General features: G+C 49.8%; 1 protein-coding gene across 1 annotated transcript in view; it reads left to right on the top strand.

Moving 5' to 3' along the window:
- The window catches only part of LOC121550655 (hemicentin-1-like), a 90,428-nt gene that overhangs the window by 14,538 nt on the left and 52,153 nt on the right, over positions 1–23,737 (top strand). Inside the window, 28 exon segments of the mRNA XM_045226986.1 lie at positions 1,612–1,780; positions 1,882–1,903; positions 2,133–2,215; positions 2,309–2,399; positions 2,401–2,434; positions 2,513–2,564; positions 2,567–2,682; positions 2,684–2,731; positions 2,733–2,787; positions 2,884–2,943; positions 2,946–3,003; positions 3,740–3,861; positions 4,108–4,383; positions 4,875–4,995; positions 5,333–5,372; positions 5,420–5,459; positions 6,233–6,346; positions 6,511–6,559; positions 6,561–6,600; positions 6,602–6,671; positions 6,876–7,070; positions 13,633–13,727; positions 13,907–13,920; positions 14,127–14,272; positions 14,622–14,734; positions 15,383–15,542; positions 15,744–15,803; positions 15,840–15,906. Coding sequence (XP_045082921.1) covers positions 1,612–1,780; positions 1,882–1,903; positions 2,133–2,215; positions 2,309–2,399; positions 2,401–2,434; positions 2,513–2,564; positions 2,567–2,682; positions 2,684–2,731; positions 2,733–2,787; positions 2,884–2,943; positions 2,946–3,003; positions 3,740–3,861; positions 4,108–4,383; positions 4,875–4,995; positions 5,333–5,372; positions 5,420–5,459; positions 6,233–6,346; positions 6,511–6,559; positions 6,561–6,600; positions 6,602–6,671; positions 6,876–7,070; positions 13,633–13,727; positions 13,907–13,920; positions 14,127–14,272; positions 14,622–14,734; positions 15,383–15,542; positions 15,744–15,803; positions 15,840–15,906 — 2,510 coding nt within the window.

The raw sequence follows: 23,737 nt of genomic DNA, 5'->3' as shown, positions 1-23,737 counted from the left end.
ATCATAAACGTAAACAATTACGCCTCTGGAATACATTTTTCACATGCAAATACCGCTTTCGGTAGTGCTACATGCATGCCATTACGAGAACAGCATTTATATTTCAACAGCAACGAGCCCTATCAGTCCATCATAAACAACGGGTAGGCTAATTAGTCCTTCGTTTTGGGTTATACTCGGGTAAAAAATTTGGCTAATCTATATTTCCATATTTCCAAGTCCTATTTTTTTGAAGACAAGGGTATTAAATTAATTGGAATGACTGAAAATATGACATACTTTTTTTATGTAGATATAGCCTAATCATGTTGTATCTGTAGTAGAGGCAGTGACCTACATAACCAACCCATTAAGTAAAATACAACATCCATTTATGACCACTATGTAAACTCTAGCATTGATTTATACTGCAATAGATGTAGAATTGGTAATATACATTTTTGTCTTCTTCTAATGCCTCTTCAGCAGGTTGACGTTTATTGGGATGAGTCTTGTCCTTGAGGCAGAACCCGGTGATTTCAGGGCCAGCTGCAAAGTACAAATTTGCAATATTGTAAAAAATGTATGAAAACAAAATTGTGTTTTTTGGCCATAATTTCAAGGTTAGGCTTAGCATTAGGAGTTAGCAGTGTGGTTGAGTGGTTATTTCCGGTTAGGGTTAGGCATTAGGGTTAGCAGTGTGGTTTGAGGTTAAAAATCAGATTTTATGACTTTGTGGCTGCTTGTCAGCTACTAACCTGCGCCTCTTAAGGGGAAAGTAATCTAAAGTAACTGAAAGTAATCAGATTGTATGGCTGAGTTTGGTAATCCAAAAATTACGTTACTGCTAAAATTTTTTGGACAGGTAACTAGTAACTGTATTGGATTACATTTCCGAAAAGATGTAGCTCAGTTGGTAGAGCATGGCCAGTTGTAGATTCGATTCCCATGCGGGCCAGTATGAAAAATAAAAAATAATGTATGCACTCTCACTAGCTGTAAGTCGCTCTGGATAAGAGCATCTGCTAAATAGACTAAAATGTAAATGTACCCAACCCTGCCAATTTGACAGATAACACAGGTAAGCCATTTCTAGCCTAAATTGATCCTGTACATTGGACCTGTTAATAATCTGGAATAGATCTACTCCCCATATTTTTGTAAACCAAAAACCAACGCCTGATTCATTAAAGGCGGGTGCAGAAGCATGGCCCTTTCTGTCCAGAAAGTGTGCTACACCTTCCACTGTAAAGAAACTCCTTTTGGGAAATTCATGCTTAAGTCAAAAACTGTATGTTATCTTTTTGACAGTTGAGCTGTTTCACGTTCCTTTTTGTTTCTGGAAAGTCCCTTTGAGACAACTTTGGCGATGGAAGATGGTTCAAAACAAAGGCCAGCTTGCATGTGTTAAAGCAGACAGTTTCAGAATCAGAGAGAGGTCATTGGGGTCCACATGCCCATCCTTCCTTTCCTTTCCCTCTCATTGGGTTTCTGTAGAGGGTCTTTGCTAGAAATCTATCTATATAGTCTAGTCTGTTGTGACAAGTCCCAGACCACCCCTGTCTAATCTGTCCTCCTAGCTGTGTGGGGTGTGCTGCTGTCTTGCTGAGATGAAGTCTTCTCTCCTGCCAGGTCTTGAAGTGGGTGGAGGAACAGTGCAGGCCCTGAGGTTCACCGCTCTCCTCCAATCCTTGTGACAGTGCTCAGGAGAACCAGTGGGAGGTGCCCGTTTACCCAGCCTGGGAGGTCACTGTGTCACTTAGTGGGCCAGCCCCTCAGATCGAGCTCAGGGATCCCCTTGGTACACCATGCTTTCATTATTATTCTCCGTTGTATAGTCTCAATAACTTTGTCACTACTTGAGAAATAATACTATATATTCATCAGTGGAGGCTGCTGAAGGGAGGATGGTTCATCAGCAATGGCTGGAATGGATTGAATGGGAATGGCATCAAACACACAGAAACCATGTGTTTGATGTGCCTTTAATAAAATTCACTCATTCCGCTTCAGCCATTACCAAAGTGTTTTGCCCCGATTAAGGTGCCACCAACCTCCTGTGATATCCATTTGGCTGACATTGATGTTAGTTAACATTTTGAAAGTATATTGTTATGTGTCAATTGCTTAGTCACATTGTTAGAGTGGAGCAGGGCCTCACAGAACTGTTTGAATATTCCAAATTCTGCCCGTGTTGTCAACCTCAAGTTCCCCCGACCTGGAGCCTGGACTCTGAGTACTCTACTGAGATCCTCCTGGCCCCGTGATCATCCTGCATTGAGAATGAGATAACTGCTTTAGTCACCTCTGATGCACAATACAACAACAGAATGTCCTGTCTATGTCCAGGTGGGCTGCGGTGGTCGTCACACTCTGAGAGTTACAGGGGTCAGCAATCTGGACTTTCGGGCTGGGTTCTCAGTTACCAGTGTCTGAGTTCAACCATAGCAGGGAGACCCATCAAAGTAAAGTGTACATGCAATTTTATATCTTTGTATGTATGCGTGATTGCATTGAATGCGTTGGGCTCCCCTCCCCTTCCCAAGGAGTTCCAGCCCATGTGCTGCTGAAGTGTACAGGACTGAAGCCCCAGGTCAGCTGAGTCACATGGAGTTAGTTTCAGGTTCAGGGCGCTCCTTACGCACCCTCCCCGTGCCTCTGCCCTCTGACAGGGGCAGCTTAGGACTCTGGAATGTCCCAGAAATTGCACTCCCCTTCCCCAAGCTTCTTCCTCAAGGTGACAGGGAAGGATAGAGGAAGAATACCGCTTCCAGGGGTTGTCCAGTTCTCCTACAAACATCATCCCAGGTGAACCTCTCCTCAGTCTCCACCATAATGTCTCACAGACATACCTAGTCCTTTGTGTGACCCTCTTCCCTCCTCTCTTTTTTTGTCATGACAAAGATCCCCCCAAGCGCAGGGGCATGCCCAAGGTGGTGAGCGGTTTATATACACCCGCTATGATTGGTGTTCGGTGAGAAGCGGCGTTCCCTATAGGCTGGGGTTCACCAGGGTGGAGTGGCTGTTGGGAGGAGGAGTTGTTCCAGTGAGTCTTCGTCTGTTCTGTTTGTTGGACACACTATAACATGACTTGCCCTCGCTTTTGGATGAAATAGCCATATGCACTCAATACCACGCTGTAAAACAGCCTAATTGGGTCATGGGGTATGACAAAGTGCACGTTTGGGTCACCAGCTCTGCAAGGTTCATTAGTGCCCGTTAGACTCTGTTGCCTTTTATTGGTGCATCAATCGAGGAACGTTCTACACAGTGGATTTTGTGTACATTACGCGTTCGATTGTGCCATCTTGGAAAATGAACAAAGCAAAAAAATCTCTCACTGTTTTTTTTTTGTCATTGCATAACACTCTTATCCAAGCGACTTTACAGTTAGTGAGTGCATACATTATATATACTGGTCCCCGTGGGTCAAACAAACCCACAACCTGGCGTTGCAAGCGCCATGCTCTACCAACTGAGCTACACGGGACTATACTGTTCTGACACTCTGTTTTGAATTACATACATGAAACAAACCCACAACCCCGGCGTTGCAAGCGCCATGCTCTACCAACTGAGCTACACGGGACTATACTGTTCTGACACTCTGTTTTGAATTACATACATGAAATAATGCCGACCTCTGGCAGAGAGGTATTCACTGTGTCTCTGTGCCAGAGAGGCTAATTTGTCAGTGGTGTAAGACAGTATCCTGTTCCCATCATCACTCACCTGTCAGCTATCTGTTCATGTGTCTCAGGTTCTCTGGCAAAGCATCATGGGAAATTCCACATGCCTCAGGTAAGGATGAGGGTCCGTATGAGTGCATCGCTCAGAGCAGCGCAGGACTGGGAAGAGCATTCACACAGCTGACCGTGAGAGGTATGTCAGAACACACACACACCCGCACACACACACACACACACACACACACACAGATCACTTAGCTAATGTTGTCAAAGCTTTCCAAAATACTTATCTTATTTATATATTGCTGATATAAATACCACTTTGATACAAAACATGTAATTCCAAATGTTTACATTGACTGTAAACTGAACTGTTTAGTGCCTGCTGATAATGTGTTGTTTGTCACACTGTGTTGACTCTGTGTTTCCCATGAGACAGAGCCTCCTCCGGTGCTGAAGGCCCCAGTGAACGTGAGCTCTACTGTGGGTGCTGTGGCTGTGCTGGCCTGCCAGGTGGAGGGCTCCATCGCGCCACAACCTGACCTGGGCAGCGGGCAGGCCTCACTATCCTGGCCGCCTCCGGGGAGGGTCAGGGTCCTGCCCAACTCCTTCCTGGAGATCAGTGGGGTGCAGCCCCCAGGACGCTGGCCAGTACCAGTGTGTGGCCACCAATGCCAACGGAGACAGCGAGTCACAGTGTGGCTGCTCGTCCCAGGTACTGTAGCTCACCGCACCTCAACCACACCGTAACCGATCATCTGTTTTAAACACTTAACACACAAGGGCCTCCTCCATAGCTTTTTCCAGGCCTCTGGCATCTGCTTTCCATTACTGCCTTAGTAGCATGACTTATCCACTTCTCCAGAAACGCTCCCAGTCACAACATGTTTCAAATCAGCCCAATTGATGCAAGTTGAAAATTGTGGCTTCTATGATGGACATGGGCTCAGAGGCTTATAATGTGTTTGAAAACGATGAACAAATTTGAAACATGTCTCTGACTGTGATCCACTGTGATCATGACGTCAGGCCCTCCCGGTTAATCATGCTCTGCCCCAGACTAGCAGAGGTTACCACTGCTTAGCCATGATCAGCTCTGCATGTAATAAATTATTACTCATACAGCCATGACTTGGACATGAGTCATCAGATCTTTCCTATGGACCCTCTCTGTCTCTCTGCAGAGGCCCCTTCTGTGGTAGTCAGCCCCCCAGAGCCAAGCCTTCTCCAGGGGGTCTGAGGTCCGCCTCGTCTGCACAGCGTCCGGCTCCCCCCCTCCCCAGCTCTTCTGGAGTCATGGAAACATGTTCCTCACTAATCGGCCAAGGTAAAGGAACTCTCAGCCCACTCAACACCTACACGGCAGCAGCTACAGAGAGTTGTTTGATTCTATTTTAACAGCCTACTATGAATATATAAATGTCACATCTCGTTTGCTTCATTTTACAGTTACAGCTAACCACAAAACTATATTATTCCAGATTTTTGGTACATTTACATTATATGGCTGCCAATAAATACATTTTCAAAAGAGATATGCCTCAAGCGATCCAAAATGTTCCTTGGACATCTAGTGATGAATTTCACGAAGACATCTTTATTTGTAATCATCTAAATCAACAAACATGAATTCCCATGACTGATGTCTGTCTTACATAATACAGGATGACTATATCCAACCATGGAGGCCTAACAATCAGAGATGCCCTCCCGAGGATGCTGGGAACTACTCTTGCCTGGCGACCAACGAGGCTGGAACCGCCACTCAGACTGTGTCTCTCAATTATGCAGGTGGGTAGAGATGTCTATCAGTCCCAGTCCTATTCTAGGTTGAGTGAGACAGCGCTATAAAGGCTATGATGTGGGCTTTCCATTTAAAGACTAGTTCTTTACCACTTTTACCCCAGGCATACATTTTCAGAGTTCAGAGTAGGGTCACTTTTTTATGGTTTCTGTGAGAAAACTTTGTTGAGTGCTGTTATGAATGAATGTCTCCCTGATCCATCGTGTTTGGGCTATGTTGTCTAGCTGTGAGGAGAGTTTAGATTGACAGTGGCATATATCCGGGTTATAGCTTCCCTGTGTTGGCAGGGTTGACAGTCCTCAGGATGTATTTTTAGCCTTGCTGTCATTGAGTGCTTGACAGAGGGGTACAGCACTGATGGACCATGGCAGCTTCTCCCGGGGGTGTGCTTGTATTATACTCACTGTCTGGGAGTGTCATTTTTAACAACACTGATCTGTCAAGACACCATCAACCTGGCTCTGGCAGGATGCATCATCTCATCCTTTCAACTGTCTCTTTCTCTCGGCTCCTGTAGCGCCTGTCTCTGTCACGTCTCTGCAGACGTACAAGGCGTGTGAAATGACAGGCAGCGATACTTCTATTTTTATCTCCTGTCTGGGCCACTGCCCAGTCAATTGACTGAATTAAATTCACATTAATTTGCTATTCTGATCACATATAGCATTGTGAGCATGTCTGCTGATTTGGTAGATAATACAAATGTTTTGATCATGTTTATTATTTAAGTTTTATCTTGGTTCACCCTTCCTCCATACAGAGGAACCCAGTATCTGGGTGGTGAAACCGGTTGTGATGGTGGCAGTTGGAGGTGATGCAACTCTGGAGTGCCGAGCCACAGGCATTCCTCTACCTCTGGTCAAATGGTCCAAAGGTAAAACACTGATCACTTGTGTGATACGTTGTCAATAGTACACTAGATAGGATTATGTCTAATCACTTGTGTAATCTGTTATGATAAATGACATTCATTAGGTTGATATTTGCATTAAACAAAGAATCACTGTGTCTGTGTGTCATTTTCTTGTAATTTCTCAGGTGATCTACAGGTGGGCTCAGTTCCTTTTGCTGAGCAGGACGTGCATCGTGGGAGCGCTGCAGATCCGAGGGGTGCAGGAGATGGATGCTGGGGGAGTACAGCTGTGTGGCCAGTAACCCTGCTGGAACCTCGTCTGCTACTGTTATTCTGGAGGTCGGAGGTGAGGGCAGCCATTTTAGCCTTACTGAATTAATGCCACTTTCAGATAACCAGTAATAATGGTAAGGCATTGCATCCTTTATCTAAACCATGTAGGTGTAATAGACTATTTATATATTTTGAACAGAGTAGATCTATGTCCTTTTTAAACACTGTATTTGATTATAGAGAACTTCATGCTGATCTCCCACTCTTTCTCCCACAGCGGCCCCTCTATTCTCAGAACCCCCAGATGACATGACAGTGGATGTGGGGGAGAATGTCACGCTGCCCTGTGTCGCCCGTGGTTTCCCGTCGCCTACAGTTACCTGGCGTCGAAAGGATGGGAGACCGATCATCACTAAAGCAGACAGCAGCGGTGGCACGGTGCAACTAGAAACAGGGCATCTCCTGATCCAGGGTGAGTCATATGTCCCTTTCCCACTATTCTTCTTTACACTATTACACTATCCCCATAATGAGTTCCTTACCAAAACAGCAGGCACCAAAGAGACCACAGCCCTCCATTGGCACCAAGTGTGTGACTGGCATGGCTGACATTCTTTGGGTTCATAAATATAAGAGGTGGAGCCCCTCAGATCAGATTCAGTAAACGTTTTCTTAAGAGAGTGTCACGGTTCTCTAGACCGAACCCAGAAGCAGACCAGGACAAGGTGAGTTGAACGAATGTGAGTGTTTATTTACAGATAAAAGATGCAGAATAGTCCAGGAGACGGAGTGGTGGCGGAGATGAGTAGGTGGTGGTGAAGTGGCAGATGAACTGATGGCACGGCAGGGGGTTGGGTGAAGGTTCCGGGAGAATGACTGTAGACAGAAAAAAACAGAGGTAAGTACAAGGCAGGTCAACAAGGTGCAAAAAAACAACAAAACTAGCGCTAGTACTCAGAGGCTGATACGCTGGCAAAACATACTGTTTATGGCTAACCGATCCGGCAGGGAATGGATGTCAGGTCAGAGCTTGGTGAAGGGGTGATGATCAGGACCAGGTGTGCCGAAGCTGATGAGAAGCAGGTCGCGGGTAATCAGAGATCATCCAGCCTAGCAACGTCGCCCGGCAACCGGACAGGGTGCGTTCAGGCACCTTCGAAACAGGAGATACAGAGCAGAAAAACGGCAACACAGGCAGGAACAGACTCAGGACGCAGGGTTCATGACAGTACCCCCTCCCTGACGAACGCCACCGGCGGACTACCCGGAGCGCCAGGATGGAGGCGGTAGAAGTCACAGAAGGAGGTCAGCATCAAGGATCGACGCGAGGAATCAACTCTCTCCTCAGGACCATGCCCCTCCCAGTCCACGAGATACTGGGAAACCGGCCCCGCCGTCCTGGAATCCATGATGCGGCGCACCGTGTAGACAGGACCTCCTCCGATCATCCGAGGAGGAGGAGGGGGCAACAGAGGGCTGAGGAGAACAGGCTTGAGGCAGGAGACATGGAAGGTGGATGGACTCTGAGCGTACTAGGCAACCAGAGTCGAACCACAACAGGATTAATCACCTCTCATCACCACTGAGACCAATGAACCTCGGCGACAGTTTCCTTGACTCAGTCCGAGAGGAAGGTCTCGAGTGTAGCCAACCAGACCCCATCTCCGATTGCATAAGCGGGGGGCTGGAATACTGGCGACGTTCGCCCTGGAGCTGATACCGGTCAGAAACTCCTAAGGAGGGCCTTTCTGGCCCGATGCCAGGTCCGTGTGGCACGACAAATGTGGGCCTGGACAGAGGGAACCGAGAGATCTTTCTCCTGAGAAGGAAACAAGGGGGTTGGTAGCCGTATAGGCACTGGAAGGGGACATCCCAGTGGCAGAAGTAGGGAGAGTATTGTGAGCATACTCAACCCAAGGCAACTGAGAGGCCCAAGAGGTGGGGTTGGAGGAAACAAGGCAGCGCAGCGTGGATTCCATCTTCTGGTTGGCTCTCTCCGCCTGTCCATTAGATTGGGGGTGAAATCCAGATGTAAGACTGACTGTAGCTCCAATGGCCAAACAGAAGGATTTCCAGACAGCAGAGGTGAACTGAGGGCCACGGTCGGAAACTATGTCACTGGGAAATCCGTGGACCCTGAAAACCTCCTAACCAGGATCTTGGGCGTCTCAGAGGCAGAGGGAAGCTTGGAGATGGGCACAAAGTGGGGCGAACTTGCTGAATCGGTCCACAATAGTCAGAATGACCGTGTTCCCCTCAGAAGAGGGCAACCCAGTGACAAAGTCCAGAGCCAGATGCGACCATGGTCGCCGGGGGATCGGTAGGGGTGAAGAAGTCCAGAGCTGGGCCGATTGGCACTCTTGTTCTGCGCACAAACTGGACAGGCAGCAACAAACCTCCGAGTATCTTCTCCCATGGCAGGCCACCAAAATCGTCTGCGTAGAAGCGCCATCGTCCGAGCCACGCCAGGGCGACAAGCCATCTTGCTGGCGTGGGACCATTGGAGGACAGCCGAACGAACCGACTCAGGCACAAACAACCGACCGGGTGGACCGTTACCGGGGCCGGGCTGCGTCCGAAGGCGCCGCCATAACCTCCTCCTCAATCCTCCACATACTTGGCTCCACGACAAGGTTCTGGGGAAGAATCGTCTCAGTCTTGGCCCCCACTCTCCTCCGTCTTGGAGAACATCTGGGACAGATGGCGTCCGCCTTGCCGTTCTTAGACCCCGGTCGGAACGTCAAGGGAAAAAATTAAAGCGTCCAAAAACAACGACCACCTGGCCTGACGGGAGTTGAGGCGTTTAACCGATTGCACGTAAGCAAGATTCTTGTGGTCAGTCCAGACAACAAATGGTTGCTCCGCCCCCTCCAACCAGTGGCGCCACTCCTCCAAGGCAAGTTTCACCGCGAGAAGCTCCCGGTTACCCACATCGTAGTTCCTCTCCGTAGACGACAAGAGTAGTAGGCGCAGGGATGGAGTTTACCGTCAGTGGAGCATCGCTGAGACAGGATGGCGCCATCAGACGCATCCACTTCAACGACAAACTGACGGGCAGTGTCAGGTTGAGAGAGAATCGGAGCGTTGGTGCAATCGCCTCTTCAAATCCAGAAATGCTCGAGTCCGCCTCAGGATTCAACTGAAGGTTCTGGTACTAGAAGTCAGGGCAGTTAAAGGAGCGGCCACACGGCTGTAATCACGGATAAATCGCCGATAGAAATTCGCAAACCCCAGAAACCTCTGGAGCTGCAATCTCGTACCGGGCTGGGCCCAATCCAGAACCGCCTAACCTTCTCTTGGTCCATCCTAATCTCTCCCCTGGAGATGATGTACCCGAGGAAGGATGTAGTGTGGGCGTGAAATTCACACTTCCTCGGCCTTCACAAACAGGCGATTCTCCAGCATTCGCTGCAGAACCTGCTTGACATGCTGGACGTGGCTGGAAAGGCTCCTTCGAGAAGATAAGAATGTCATCCAGGTAAACGAACACAAAAAGACCGATCATATCTCTCAGGACGTCATTCACCATACTCTGGAACACTGCTGGGGCATTGGTCCGTCCAAGGCAGGCATCACCTGATACCGAAATGACCCATCGGTGTATTGAAACCAGTCAACCACTCGTCCCCCTCTCTGATCCGGACCAGATGATACGACTGCGTAGGTCCAGCTTGAGTGAACACAGTAGCACCCTGTAAGGAGTCGAAAGCAGAGCTCATCAAGGGCAGGGGATACTTGTTCTTGACCGTGATATCATTCAACCCCCGATAATCAATACAAGGTCGAAGAGAGCCATCCTTTTTACTCACAAAAGAAGAATCCTGCCCCCAGGGGTGATGACGAGGACGAATGAGACCAGCAGCTAGGGACTCCTTTGTGTAGGTCTCCAAAGCCTCACGTTCAGGTCGGGAGATGCTGTATAACCGTCCCTGGGATAGGCAGCTCCAGGGAACAGGTTTTATGGCACATCGTATGGTCGGTGGGGAGGGAGTGACAGAGCCCTCTGCTTACTGAACACTTCCCCAAATCGTGATATGTCTCGGGAACCAGGGACAAATCTGGGGGGTTAGCCTCAATCACCTGACTGGGAACAGAATGGGAACAGGCAGTCTTGAGGCAGTTAGCATGACAATCAATGCTCCAACTAGTTACCTTGCCAGTCACCCAATCGAACGTGGGATTGTATTCTTTCAGCCAGGGGTATCCAAGGACCAGAGGAACATGGGAAGAAGGCAGAATGAAGAATGAGATAACCTCAGAATGATTCCCTGACAACAGCATCTTAACCGGTTCAGTCCTCATCGTGATACGTGCACAGACTACTGCCGTTCAGAGTGGTAGAGCTCAATGGCTTCCGGTAATCGTCCTTGGAAAGCCCCAGCTGTTCCACCACGTCGGCATCAATAAAGCTTCCATCGGGCACCTGAATCGAGGAAAGCGTTAATCGCTAAACTCTGATTCCTGTTCATGAGGGTAGCCGGGAAACGGGGTCTGACAGGGGTATTGAGAGGTTGAAACTGGCTCACTAAAAGTCCTCCCAACTTTAGCGAGCCGAGCAGTTTGACGGCCGCTGGGTACAAGTGGAGATGTAATGTCCCGAACTACCACATAGAGGCAGCGGTTGGTCTTACGTCTATGTTGGCGCTCCTCCTTGGTTAACTCCGTGCCGCCCCACTTGCATGGGTTCAGAATCTGGAGGCAGGACCTCTCCACTAATCCCGTGTGGTGGACAATGATCGACGCATTCTGGTCCACCTCCTGACCCGACTGAAACTGAGAAGCGGATTGATTGGACGGGCCCCATTGCTTCTCCCTCCTTCTCTCGCGAACTCTGTTATCCACCCGAATAGACAAAGCTACCAAACTGTCCAGGTCACTAGGCTCGGATAGAGATCAACTCATCCTTGAGTTGCTCCGACAGCCCTGGTAAAAGGCTTCTTGCAGTGACTCCTCATTCCACCCACTCTCCACAGCCAATGTCCTGAATTCGACTACGGAGTCGGCAACGCTGCGAGTTCCTTGGCAAGAGAAAACAGGCGCTTAGCTGCGTCCTTACCTCGGACTGGATGGTCAAACAGCTTCCTCATCTCTGCCGTGAACTGCTGGTATGACGCCATGCAGGTGTCCTGTCGTTCCCATACGGCTGAAGCCCACTCAGGGCTCTACTACGCAACAATTCAATAACAAAGGCTATCCCTAGCCTTGTCTGTGGCGTAAGAGTGGGGCTGTAGATCGAACACTAATCCACACTGCATAAGAAAGGAACGGCATCTTCCCAAATCCCCTTCATACTTCTCAGGCGTCGGAACCTTGGGCTCACTGAAGGGCACAGCTCCAGAAGCGGCAGGCGAGGAGAGGTGAGAACCGGTGGTGGATTCTCCACCGCAAACTGAGCTGAGCCTGGATCTTCGTCAGACTGGTAGAAAAGTTCAGAAACCGATAACGCTATCTCCTGTAGCGCCGTGTTGTGTTGTCCCAACATCATCTCCTGATGGGTAATGGCATGGCGAACAGAGTCCAGGGGTCCGCTGGGTTCATTTATGGCCGGATCGTTCTGTCACGGTTCTCTAAGACCGAACCCAGAAGCAGATCAGGACAAGGTGAGTTGAACGAATGTGAGTGTTTATTTACAGATAAAAGATGCAGAATAGTCCAGGAGACGGAGCGGGTGTGCGGAGATGAGTAGGTGGTGGTGAAGTGGCAGATGAACTGATGGCACGGCAGGGGTTGGGTGAAGGTTCCGGGAGAATGACTGTAGACAGAAAAAAACGGAGGTAAGTACAAGGCAGGTCAACAAGGTGCAAAAACAACAAAACTAACGCTAGTACTCAGAGGCTGATACGCTGGCAAAACATACTGTTTATGGCTAATGATCCGGCAGGGAATGGATGTCAGGTCAGAGCTTATGAAGGGGTGATGATCAGGACCAGGTGTGCCGAAGCTGATGAGAAGCAGGTGCGGGTAATCGAGAGATCACCCGCCTAGCAACGTCGCCCGGCAACCGGACAGGGTGCGTTCAGGCACCTTCGGGAAACAGGAGATACAGAGCAGAAAAACGGCAACACAGGCAGGAACAGACTCAGGACGCAGGGTTCATGACAGAGAGTGAGCGTAACAGGATACAGCTGGCACTGCTGAATGAACAGAGCATCTCCCCTTTCTCCCCCAGTGAGGGGAACTGAGCGCTTGGAGGGCCTTAGAGAATTGACAGAGACTTTTATGTCAAGTCAGGGGTGAGTCAAGTTCAACTGTATAATGTGGATATAACATATTTTTGGACCATGACTTTAGCCTTGGCCAGAGAGGAGGGAGGGAGGGAGGGAGGGAGACAGAGAGAAGAGAGAGAGAGAGAAAGAGAAAGAGAGAGAGCGTGGTTGGTATATCTATCCACAGCTCAGATCCTAAATGTTTATAGGCTAGGTTATTTTTTGTTGGGGAGGGAGAAACAGTAATATTTGCATGGAGAAGTGGACTTCATCACTGGGCCCATATGTGTGTACATACTGACTGATTTGCTTAAATGGCAGCAGATGTTTCTATCTTTACGTGGCGTTGTTTAAAAGAGAGTCCAGTAGCCTCTTTATTAATGTGTCAGATATGTAGGCTACATATTGGACAACTTCATTTTCACTGTTTACTCTTCACATGAGTTGACATCAGCCATTTAGACACTGGCAATTGAATCATGTTTTCATCTGTCATCATGTGGTCTAAGTAAAATATACTGTTTAGGACATATTGTATAGGCAGCTGTACTACATTGTGGCTAATTGTATTGAAAAAAGGTTTTATAAACCCTAATGACATTATAAATAAACCAAGAGAATGCCAGTAGACGATTGAGACATAGTTGATGAAAACTTAGAATGAAAATGATGTTTAGCTAGTATGCACTTGTCAATTCTTAATACAGTACTTGCACATGTAACCTGTCTCATACTGAGATTTGCATGGAGATGCCATCCTATACAGTGGAATCTGTATTTATTTGATCATGATAACAGTATTCTCAGAGTGACTGTGTCTGTCCACAGATGTCTGGTTGGATGATGAAGGCCTGTATGTCTGTGAGGCCAAGAATCAGTTTGGAACCATCAGGACTGAGGCCAGAGTCAGTGTCAGTGGACTGGTATGAACTAGTGTTTGTGTTAAGTCTTATCTTTCTCTGCTGACAGATAACACCAGTATCCATTGCTGCCTCTCCCCATAATAGTTTAAGTTTGATCCTACATTATTTTTTCAGCTGCTGCTTTGTATTTCGGTCTGTCTGCTCATGTAATGATATCCCCCCCCCGTTTTGTCCAACAGAGCCCCCTCTTTTGGCACATGGTGCCCCAGTCATCACCACTGGGATTGGTCAGTCCCCGAGCATACCCCTGCATGCTATTGGATGGAATACCCCTGCCAGAGAGACACTGGACACACAATGGAAACCAAGTGAGGATGACCTGTCCTGAATAATCCTACATTACTACCTTTCTGAATGTGTGTTTATCATTGCCTAACATTATCCATTGCTGTTCCCTAGCTGCAACTGGAGTGGCAGGAAGTTCCTGAGGAGTGATGGCAGCCTGTACATAGAGAGGGCACTCCAAGAGGATGCTGGGACGTATGTTTGCACTGCGGTGAACGTGGCCAGGTCGGTCAACACATCAGTCAGCCTGGAAGTCCATGGTGAGAGGAGATACGTTTTACAGAATGGTCAAAGGGCTATAGCAGATCCTCTATTGTCATGGGCCATCTAATGAGCTTATGAATGTGCTGACTATTAGGTATGGGGAAAACAACATCTTGAGCAACTTGTAACTTGGAGCACCCTGCAGTGTTATAGTTGAGAGAGTGTTTCATATACTGCATGCTTTGATGAAGTCATTTTGTCCATAGACAATAATGACAGGCATCCAGATTAGGGTTCATCAACAAGTTGTAATGAAGCTGGGTGATGCTTTGAGTCCAGTGATAATTCTGCTCCACTTGTTGTCCATGCTCAGTAGACTGCTGTACTTGTGACCTACTTTCCCAGTGCCCCCAGAGATCAGCGCTGGTCCATACCACTACATAGCCAACGAGGGCATGGCCATCACCCTGTCATGTGAGTCCAGCGGCGTTCCCAAGCCAACTGTTGTCTGGTCCAAGGTAGGATGCTATGCTTTCTGCTCTGAAGCTGTTTTTTATTTAATGATGGTTTTGGCTTCATTTCACGTGTGACAAATGGCCTTTGACAAATCGCATAATATAGCACAAGGGAATCTAGTGGGGATTGCAATCACAGCCCATCCATTTTAAGATTAATGGCCACTAACATCATGTAAATAACTCTAAACTAATGTAACACTTGTCTATATATTATAAGGCTGCCTGTGTCAAGGAATGTTTATTCATAGCCTCGTTCCATACATTCTCAGATTAATACACTAGAGTCAAGTAAATTTATATACTTGTCAGATGATAGTGAGTCTGCAAAAGCCATCTTGTGTTCAAAAGTAGTACTGTGTGTGTGTGTGTGTCTGAGAGAGAGAGAGAGAGAGAGAGAGAGAGAGAGAGAGAGAGAGAGAGAGAGAGAGAGAGAGAGAGAGAGAGAGAGAGAGAGAGAGAGAGAGAGAGAGAGAGAGAGAGAGAGAGAGAGAGAGAGAGAGAGAGAGAGAGTTTAGTTTGGGAAGGGGGCTCGGCTCTGTAATTATAGCAGGCATCAGAAGTGAATTTGGGCTTTGAACCTTTGGCCTAGTTATATGTCCCAGTGCTGTTGAGTGTGTATCCGGCCTCACTCTGCCTGCTCTTCCCCAGGGAAGGGAGCCCCTGCCCAGGGACAGGTCCTCTCCCCAGTCAGACCCTGATGGCTTCCTCCATATCCTCAACCCCACTGCAGAAGATGCAGGCATATACATTTGCACAGCCACAAGTGCAGTGGGCTACACCAGCCGTGAGATCCAGCTTAGCGTCAACAGTAAGGGCTGCACATTAACTTACAGCAAAGACTGTCCAGTGCGTGATGTCAATGGCCTCTCTCCAAAGTTTTTCATTGATAGAGGATGTACTGTGTAAAAGAAAATCATAAGGCATTTGACATGTTTAGATTAGAAAAAAGTTGAATGCTTAAAAGAGCAGACCTGGCTCTGTAAAAATATAATGTTTCCCTTTCCCCCAGCCAAGCCTAAGATCGTAGGTGTGAGCGGTGAGGAGAACACGGTGAATATGGCTGCCGAGGGTGGGCTCTGAGGTCATCCTCCCTTGTGAGGTCCAGGGCAGTCCCTCTCCTCTGGTCACATGGGCAGCAGGAACGGCCAGCCCATCCCTCCAGTCACTGCCTGGTAAGAGGAAGACCCATCTTCCTGCAATGGTAACATAAGAATGTAGCAACAATGCAGTGAAATGGTAAATAGGCAATAAAGGACAAGTTTCTCACCATACCAAGGTGATTACCTTACCTCTGACTTAACTGACCAACCTTACAAGGGACGCTGATTGAATCCGGCTGCTCTCCAAAGCAGATGTTAACGGTTGGAGCTAATTTAGTGGTGCCTTTTGAAGCAGCAGAAGCAGCAGCCTGGCGCAGGGGCTGTTTGTGTGTGTGTGTGTGTGTGAGGAGTGTGTGTGTGTGTGCAGTCGTATGGAACAGCTTCTCTGAGGAAGAACATCTAGTTACACATTACTCTCTCATCCCTGAATCTGTGGTCACTCGGCACAGACTTCACTGTCTGGCCGTGTCTGTCTGTAGAGCACAGACTAGGGATGACAGTGAAACCCACTGGCCATGACCAGTCCCTATGTCTCTGAAGGAACTGTGTGACAGTGTTGAAAGCTGTGATAGTGGTAGAATGAGGATGATCATGTGGGGCCAGGAAGGAGAGAGGGACAGGGGGAGGGAGGAGAGGGGAGAGGGAGAGGGGGAGGGAGGAGAGGGGAGAGGTGTGCTGACGGGAAGAAGGAGAACACTGACAGAAGAAGAGAAAAAAGTCGAGCCTGTTTGGCGTTTGGGTCCCCTGTGGATCTCCTGCCATAAAAGAGCATGTCGACTCCTTACTCTTTACCAGCCCTGGCTGTCTGATGAGAATAACACACTTCCACCAACAACCCCTTCAGCCTTCAGCCACTGGAGCGGACAGACGCATTCTCTCCATCCAGGAGTCTATCTGCCCCCCATCGTTTGGCCCAGCCGGTGTGAGCAGGGAGGCACTGATTGTTGGAATAACTCAGTCAGTGGGTGTTCTGAGTGTCTGCTGCCGTAGCCCTGTTCTTCTCCACCACCTCCACCACAGGCCCCAGTGCTGCAGACAGAGAACGATAGAGAAAGAGAGAGAGAGAGAGAGAGAGAGAGAGAGAGCTAGCACAGCTGGAGAGTAGAGGAGCGCTAGCCCACAGTGGGTCAGTCGGGGGAGGCTAGGGGAGCTGCACTCAGGCCTCTCTGATAAGCCCAATTTGTCCCTGTCAGCCTGTGTATACAGATGAGGCTGTATGTTGGGTCCATGTCTCCAGTTTGTGCTCAGCTCCCTGGTCTCTACTAAGGTGACTTAGAACTGCTTTATGTCTCAGTAGAGACTGACCGCTGCTGAGCCAGTCATTCAGTTTCTATGATGTATGCTACTGGTTGGGTTTGAAGCAGTAGGGAGGCAGAGTGTTACAGGCACATGTGCAGTGTTGAAATATAGGGCTATTTGTGGTTCCAGATCATTTCCGAACATGTTATTGATATAATTTTAGTTGCTTAGCAGACACACTTATACATCTCTGTTACGAACCCCGTGGCTCTAAACGTCTAGGGTGGATGGACATGAGACCCGTGAACATAAATTATGCAAATTATAAGTGTGACCTGGAACAGTGAGAACCAAAAAATGACACAACCACCATGAGCTACCGTCAAACTTAAATGGTTTATTGCTAAACACACGGTAAAGGTTTGGGAAAAAGGGGCTGAGCAGGACCCAAGAAATGAAACAATAGTGTAAAAACCCCCTAAACTGATCTAGCCTGCCTGAAGAACCGCTAGGCTACTGCTACCATACAAAAATACAGTGGGTGGTCCGCTCAGGTCTAACTGGTGTTTATAGACAGATTTCTTCCTACGGGTAATGTACGCCCAAGGGCAACTAGCTTAAACTCCCCTTTTCCCAAAAACACACAAAGCTACTAAACAGGGTAATCAGCAATTAAATAAGTACACAGGATACAACAGTATCCACACTCAGGTAAAGAAATATATTCTAATAATGTTACCAACAGGGTAACCAACAACTTAGTGCGTACACAACACACAGGACACCACCGTGTCCATACTCACATATGGCAAAAAGTCCTCTCTCTCTCTAACAACAAACACAAGTGACTGGTTTTATAAAATGGGATGTGTGATTGAACAAACGAATAACAGGTGGTGCAATTAACAGGAATGTTCACTGATTGGTCCAATCAGCAGACACCTCAACGACCACCAATCAGGAACATACAGGACACCTGTGATTAGGGCAGAAGGAGAGAAACACACAAAAACACAGGATACCTGTATCCGTAACACTCCCACCCTTAAAAGAGCAAACCAAAATGGTTTGCGACACACGTACTATCACAACACCCAAAATTCAATAATCATCCTGCGGGATAACAAAAAAAAACCTAGATCATCAAACACGAGACAAAGCATCTGCCAACACATTATCCAACCCCCTCTTCGCAGAGGAATGGCCTCTGGGTACCTGGCGGCCACACACATAATTGTCAACATAAACTGGTTACCAGATTTTGTTTTTGGTAATGGTCCAACACAATCAACCATCACATGTTCGAATGGTTCACCTATGGCCGGTATGGGACAAAGAGGCGCGGGGAAAATAACCTGGTTCGGTTTCCCAACTACTTGACAGGTGTGGCAAGTCCGACAGAACTGAGCCACATCTTTGTTTTAAGCCAGGCCAAAAGAAATGTCGCAAAACTCGATCATAAGTCTTGGTGACTCCCAGATGTCCGGACCACTGGTGATCATGAGCGAGGGATAAAACATTTTGTCGAAAGGCTGTAGGAATCACTATTTGGTAAACAGCATTCCAATCTCCGCCAGCGTCAACATGGGATGTCCATTTACGCATGAGGAGATTACCATCAATGAAGTATGCCATGTTTTTCTTCTTGTCATGAGCCCTCTCACTCCACCGGGTTACCACCTTAATTTGTTTCCACTATCTTCCACTCTGCTCACCTCCCTCTCTCTACTCAGCCTAACTAGCTCCACCTGTCCCTGCTCTGCTCGGCTCTAATTACTCTGCCAGCTGCGCTGCATTACCCACTAACCTCTCCCAGTATTTTAGGCCCTGTCTTTCAGCTCTCCCGGGGTCAGATCGTCTGCAAAGCTCACACCCGGAACCTGTTTGCTCGCGCTTCTGGCTCACCCTGGTTTTGTGACCCCGGACCTGCCTGGTTCTTGGATACTCTTCTGCCTCAGGAGATCCAGACCTGCTTCTGCCATTACGACTCCTGACTACTCTTCAATCCCGGTAACTCTGACCAGCCTTCTGCCTTGCTACTACGTATTTTGGATTTCCCTTGAACTGTACTGCTGCCTGGTTTCATTCCGCCCCGTTGTGTCTGTGTTTCCTCCCCCCCCCAGGACTTCTGGACCACCAACCACCGGCGTCATCGGACGCATCGCTGCCACTGGGGGGAGGCACAGATCCAGCACATCGGACGGGATAACCCCTGGAGCCTTCACTCACTCCCTACATCCCTTTCCCCTTAAGTTTAAATAAACTTTCTGGTGTGACGCAATTGTGGTCCTCTTGTCGTCTGTCTGAACCGTGACAGTACGATCTGACCATCATGGACTCAGCGCACACTTCCCCCGACATGGAAACTCGAAGAACCTGAGCAACCCACCGCCATGCTACGCCTGGAACACACTGAGAGAGAGCTAGGCCGCATGAGCGGCGACATCACCTCTCTGCTTCAGGTCGGCCACCAACAGCATCAGCAGTTCCAGCAGCACCAGCAGCAGTCCCAGCAGCAGCAACAACAACTCGCCATGATCATTCAACTCCTCACCAACCTGACCCCAGCCAGTCTGCCCACCAGCCCTGCCCCCGAGTTACCTGCCCCGGTCATTGCAGCCGCTGCTCCGGGAACCCAAGATTGGAAACCCCGAGCGGTTCAACGGCGATTCAACCCAGGTCCGGCCATTCCTGACTAGCTGCCGACTTCAGTTCTCCTTGCAGCCAAGGACCTTCGCCACGGAGGGGGCTAAAGTTGGGTATGCCATCACTCACCTGACGGGCCGAGCTCGACTCTGGGGAACAGCAGAGTTCGAGCGTCAAACCCCCCGCATGTGCAACCTTCGACCGGTTTGCCGAGGAGATGCTGAAGGTGTTTGACCTGGATTCACCAACCGCAGAGGCGTCTCGTGAACTGTTCAGTATTCGGCAAGGCAGACGTACAGTCGCAGACCATTCCATCGACTTCCGAACCCTGGCTAGACGAAGTTCTTGGAACACACCATCGTTGGTGGACGCGTTCTTCCATAGTTTGGCTGACTATATCAAGGACGAGTTGGTCTCCCATGAACTGCCTTCCACTCTTGATGAAGCCATCGCACTGACTGTCAGGATCGACAGAAGGATACAGACCCGTCGTCGTGAGAGGGGGGCGCCAAGGTCCACCTACTACCGGCATTCGGAGAGATCCGACTGGGCTCCTGTCATCTACTGCCACTCACCCAGTTCAGCTTGATCAGTCTGAGCCTATGGAGATTGGGCGAGCCTCTCTCACTCCTGCAGAGCGCCAGCGACGCTTCACCTCAAACCTCTGCCTCTATTGTGGAGGTGATGGACATCGTGTGGTAACCTGCCCTTTAAAGGGCCGAAGCTCACCGGGCATAGGGGAGTCCGGTTGAGTTCAATGACCATCCAGTCCTCCGACCGCAAACCCCTGCTGCAAGTTCACCTCCGCCTCCCTGACTCAACTCACACCCTGGCTGCTCTGGTGGATTCTGGCGCCGAAGCCAACATAATGGACATCAAGCTGGCACGCCAACTGGGACTTGAGAACCTCCGTTTGACACCTCCTATTCCTGCCCGGGCACTGGACGGACACTTACTCGGATCGGTCACTCATGTCACGGCCCCCGGTCTCGATGGGTCTGTCCGGAAACCATCAAGAAACTATCCAGTTTCACCTGCTCCCCTCTCCAGGCCAACCCCTCATCCTGGGTTACCCATGGCTCCGCCGGCACAACCCTCAGCTCGACTGGGTGACCGGGGTGATCAGGGAGTGGGAGAGGACTGCCACCGAACCTGCCTGCTTGCCGCCGCACTACCCCCTCGGCCAGTACCTACTAACTCCGCTCCTGACCCTCCAAGGACCCTGTGTCGATTCTGCCAAGTCCCTGCATCGTTGCAGCTCTGACCTGGGCTGTTGAGGAACAGGTGCTGGAGGCTCTCCGTAACCAGCCAGGTCCCAGCACGTGCCCAGCTGACCGCCTTTTTGTCCCCGAAGACCTGAGGTCCCAGGTCATTCAGTGGGGACATGACTCCCGCCTAGCTTGTCACCCTGGCTCCACCCGCACTTACAACCTGCTCGCCCAGAGGTTCTGGTGGCCCTCTCTGAGGAAGGATGTACGGGAATTCGTCCAAGCCTGCCCCATCTGCAACCAACACAAGTCGTCCTGCCAGCCCCCAGCCGGATTGCTGCAGCCCCTGCCTGTGCCCAGACGTCCTGGTCTCACATCGCCCTTGACTTTGTCACGGGGCTGCCCCCTTCAAGTGGCATGACCGTCATTCTCACCATCGTTGACCGTTTCAGCAAGATGGCACACTTCATTCCCCTCCCCAAGCTCCCAACCGCCAAGGAGACCGCCCAGGTGGTCCTGGAACACGTCTTCCGGATCCACGGACTGCCAAGGGATGTTGTTTCTGACCGTGGTCCACAATTCTCTCCGCTTTTTGGAAGGAGTTCTGTCACCTGCTGGGAGCCACAGTCAGTCTGACTTCCGGATTCCATCCCCAATCCAATGGGCAGTCAGAGCGGGCTAATCAGGAGCTCGAGAAGGCGCTGCGATGCATGACTTCACGCAACCCCCACTCCTGGTCGCAGCAATTGACATGGGTGGAGTACGCACACAATTCTCTGACCTGCTCTGCCATCGGTATGTCCCCTTTCCAATGTGTTTATGGATACCAGCCTCCTCTATTTGCCAGCCAGGAGGAGGAGGTTACTTGCCCATCTGCACTTGCTTTTGCCCGTCGATGTCGCCGCACCTGGTCACAAGCCCGAGCCACACTCCTCAGGTCCGTTGCCAGCTACACTACCGGGGCCAACCGTCGGAGAATTCCTGCTCCCACCTACCATGTTGGTCAAAGGGTGTGGTTGTCATCGAAGAACCTGCCACTCAGGGTGGAGTCGCAGAAGCTGGCACCTCGGTTCATTGGCCCATTCCCTATCATAAGAGTGATTAGCCCAACTGCTGTCCGGCTCCAACTGCCTAATTCCCTGAGGGTGCACCCCACTTTCCATGTGTCTAAGATTAAGCCCATCCATGAGAGTCCGCTGGTCCCTGCTGCGCCTGGTCCTCCTCCTCCACGGCTCGTCGATGGTGGTCTGGTTTACACCGTCCGCCGCCTGCTTCGGTCCAGACGGAGGGGTAGGGGTCTCCAGTACCTCATTGACTGGGAGGGCTATGGACCTGAGGAAAGGACCTGGGTGCCAGCTAGTCGGATTGTGGATAGGACTCTCATCACCGCTTTCCACCAACGGCATCCTGATCAACCTGCAATCCGTAGGGGCCGCCCCAGAGGGGTCCCCTAACCGTCCGGCCCGCTCGGCTTCCTGTCCTGTGCCTGATCCTGTCTCGGGACCTGTCCCATCTCCCGACCACGGCCCTCCGGCTTCCTCCGAGGATGAGGACGTTCACTCGGACCGTTCGGAGGAGTTCTAGCCCTCCTCCGGCTCCCTCCTCCCGCCCGGCGTGGTGTTGCTCTTGGGACTTCTGGGGCCGTCCCTTGGGGGGTTCTGTCATGAGCCCTCTCACTCCACCGGGTTACCACCTTAATTTGTTTCCACTATCTTCCACTCTGCTCACCTCCCTCTCTCTACTCAGCCTAACTAGCTCCACCTGTCCCTGCTCTGCTCGGCTCTAATTACTCTGCCAGCTGCGCTGCATTACCCACTAACCTCTCCCAGTATTTTAGGCCCTGTCTTTCAGCTCTCCGGGGTCAGATCGTCTGCAAAGCTCACACCCGGAACCTGTTTGCTCGCGCTTCTGGCTCACCCTGGTTTTGTGACCCCGGACCTGCCTGGTTCTTGGATACTCTTCTGCCTCAGGAGATCCAGACCTGCTTCTGCCATTACGACTCCTGACTACTCTTCAATCCCGGTAACTCTGACCAGCCTTCTGCCTTGCTACTACGTATTTTGGATTTCCCTTGAACTGTACTGCTGCCTGGTTTCATTCCGCCCCGTTGTGTCTGTGTTTCCTCCCCCAGGACTTCTGGACCACCAACCACCGGCGTCATCGGACGCATCGCTGCCACTGGGGGGAGGCACAGATCCAGCACATCGGACGGGATAACCCCTGGAGCCTTCACTCACTCCCTACATCCCTTTCCCCTTAAGTTTAAATAAACTTTCTGGTGTGACGCAATTGTGGTCCTCTTGTCGTCTGTCTGAACCGTGACACTTCTTTAGCTCGTCCTCTGAGACAACACTAGAAAAACATTTAGCCAGGCTAATGTCAACCTGTTGGTTAGCGATCAGCTGCTCACGAGTAACTGGTAACTGTATTGCTTCAGCAACAAGTTCCACATCCTTCTTCCTTTCTCTGGGCTGTTGGTTAGACTGCACCAGCTTACCAGAGGTAGCACCCGAACTATCCTCTGGGTCACACTCTCTGAATAGAATCGTGTTCGACAAATCTATCACTTCACCCACTTGTCGTGGCTTGAGCACGTGTGACAGCACAAGCGGGGAACACATCTGGATAACCCTGTGCCAGCTCCTCGGAGAGAGACTGGTCACTTTTATCCAATACCTCCAATACGGGTATCACCTTTCCTCTGGCAATATCGTTGCCCATTATAAATGTCACACCTTTTACTGGCAACATAGGACGTACGCCAACTCTGAACAATCCACTGACTAACTCAGAGTGTACGTTCACAAAGT

Source organism: Coregonus clupeaformis, chromosome 18, assembly GCF_020615455.1.
Source record: "Coregonus clupeaformis isolate EN_2021a chromosome 18, ASM2061545v1, whole genome shotgun sequence".
NCBI classification, from domain to species: domain Eukaryota; kingdom Metazoa; phylum Chordata; class Actinopteri; order Salmoniformes; family Salmonidae; genus Coregonus; species Coregonus clupeaformis.
This window is presented reverse-complemented; position numbering and strand designations above follow the sequence as displayed.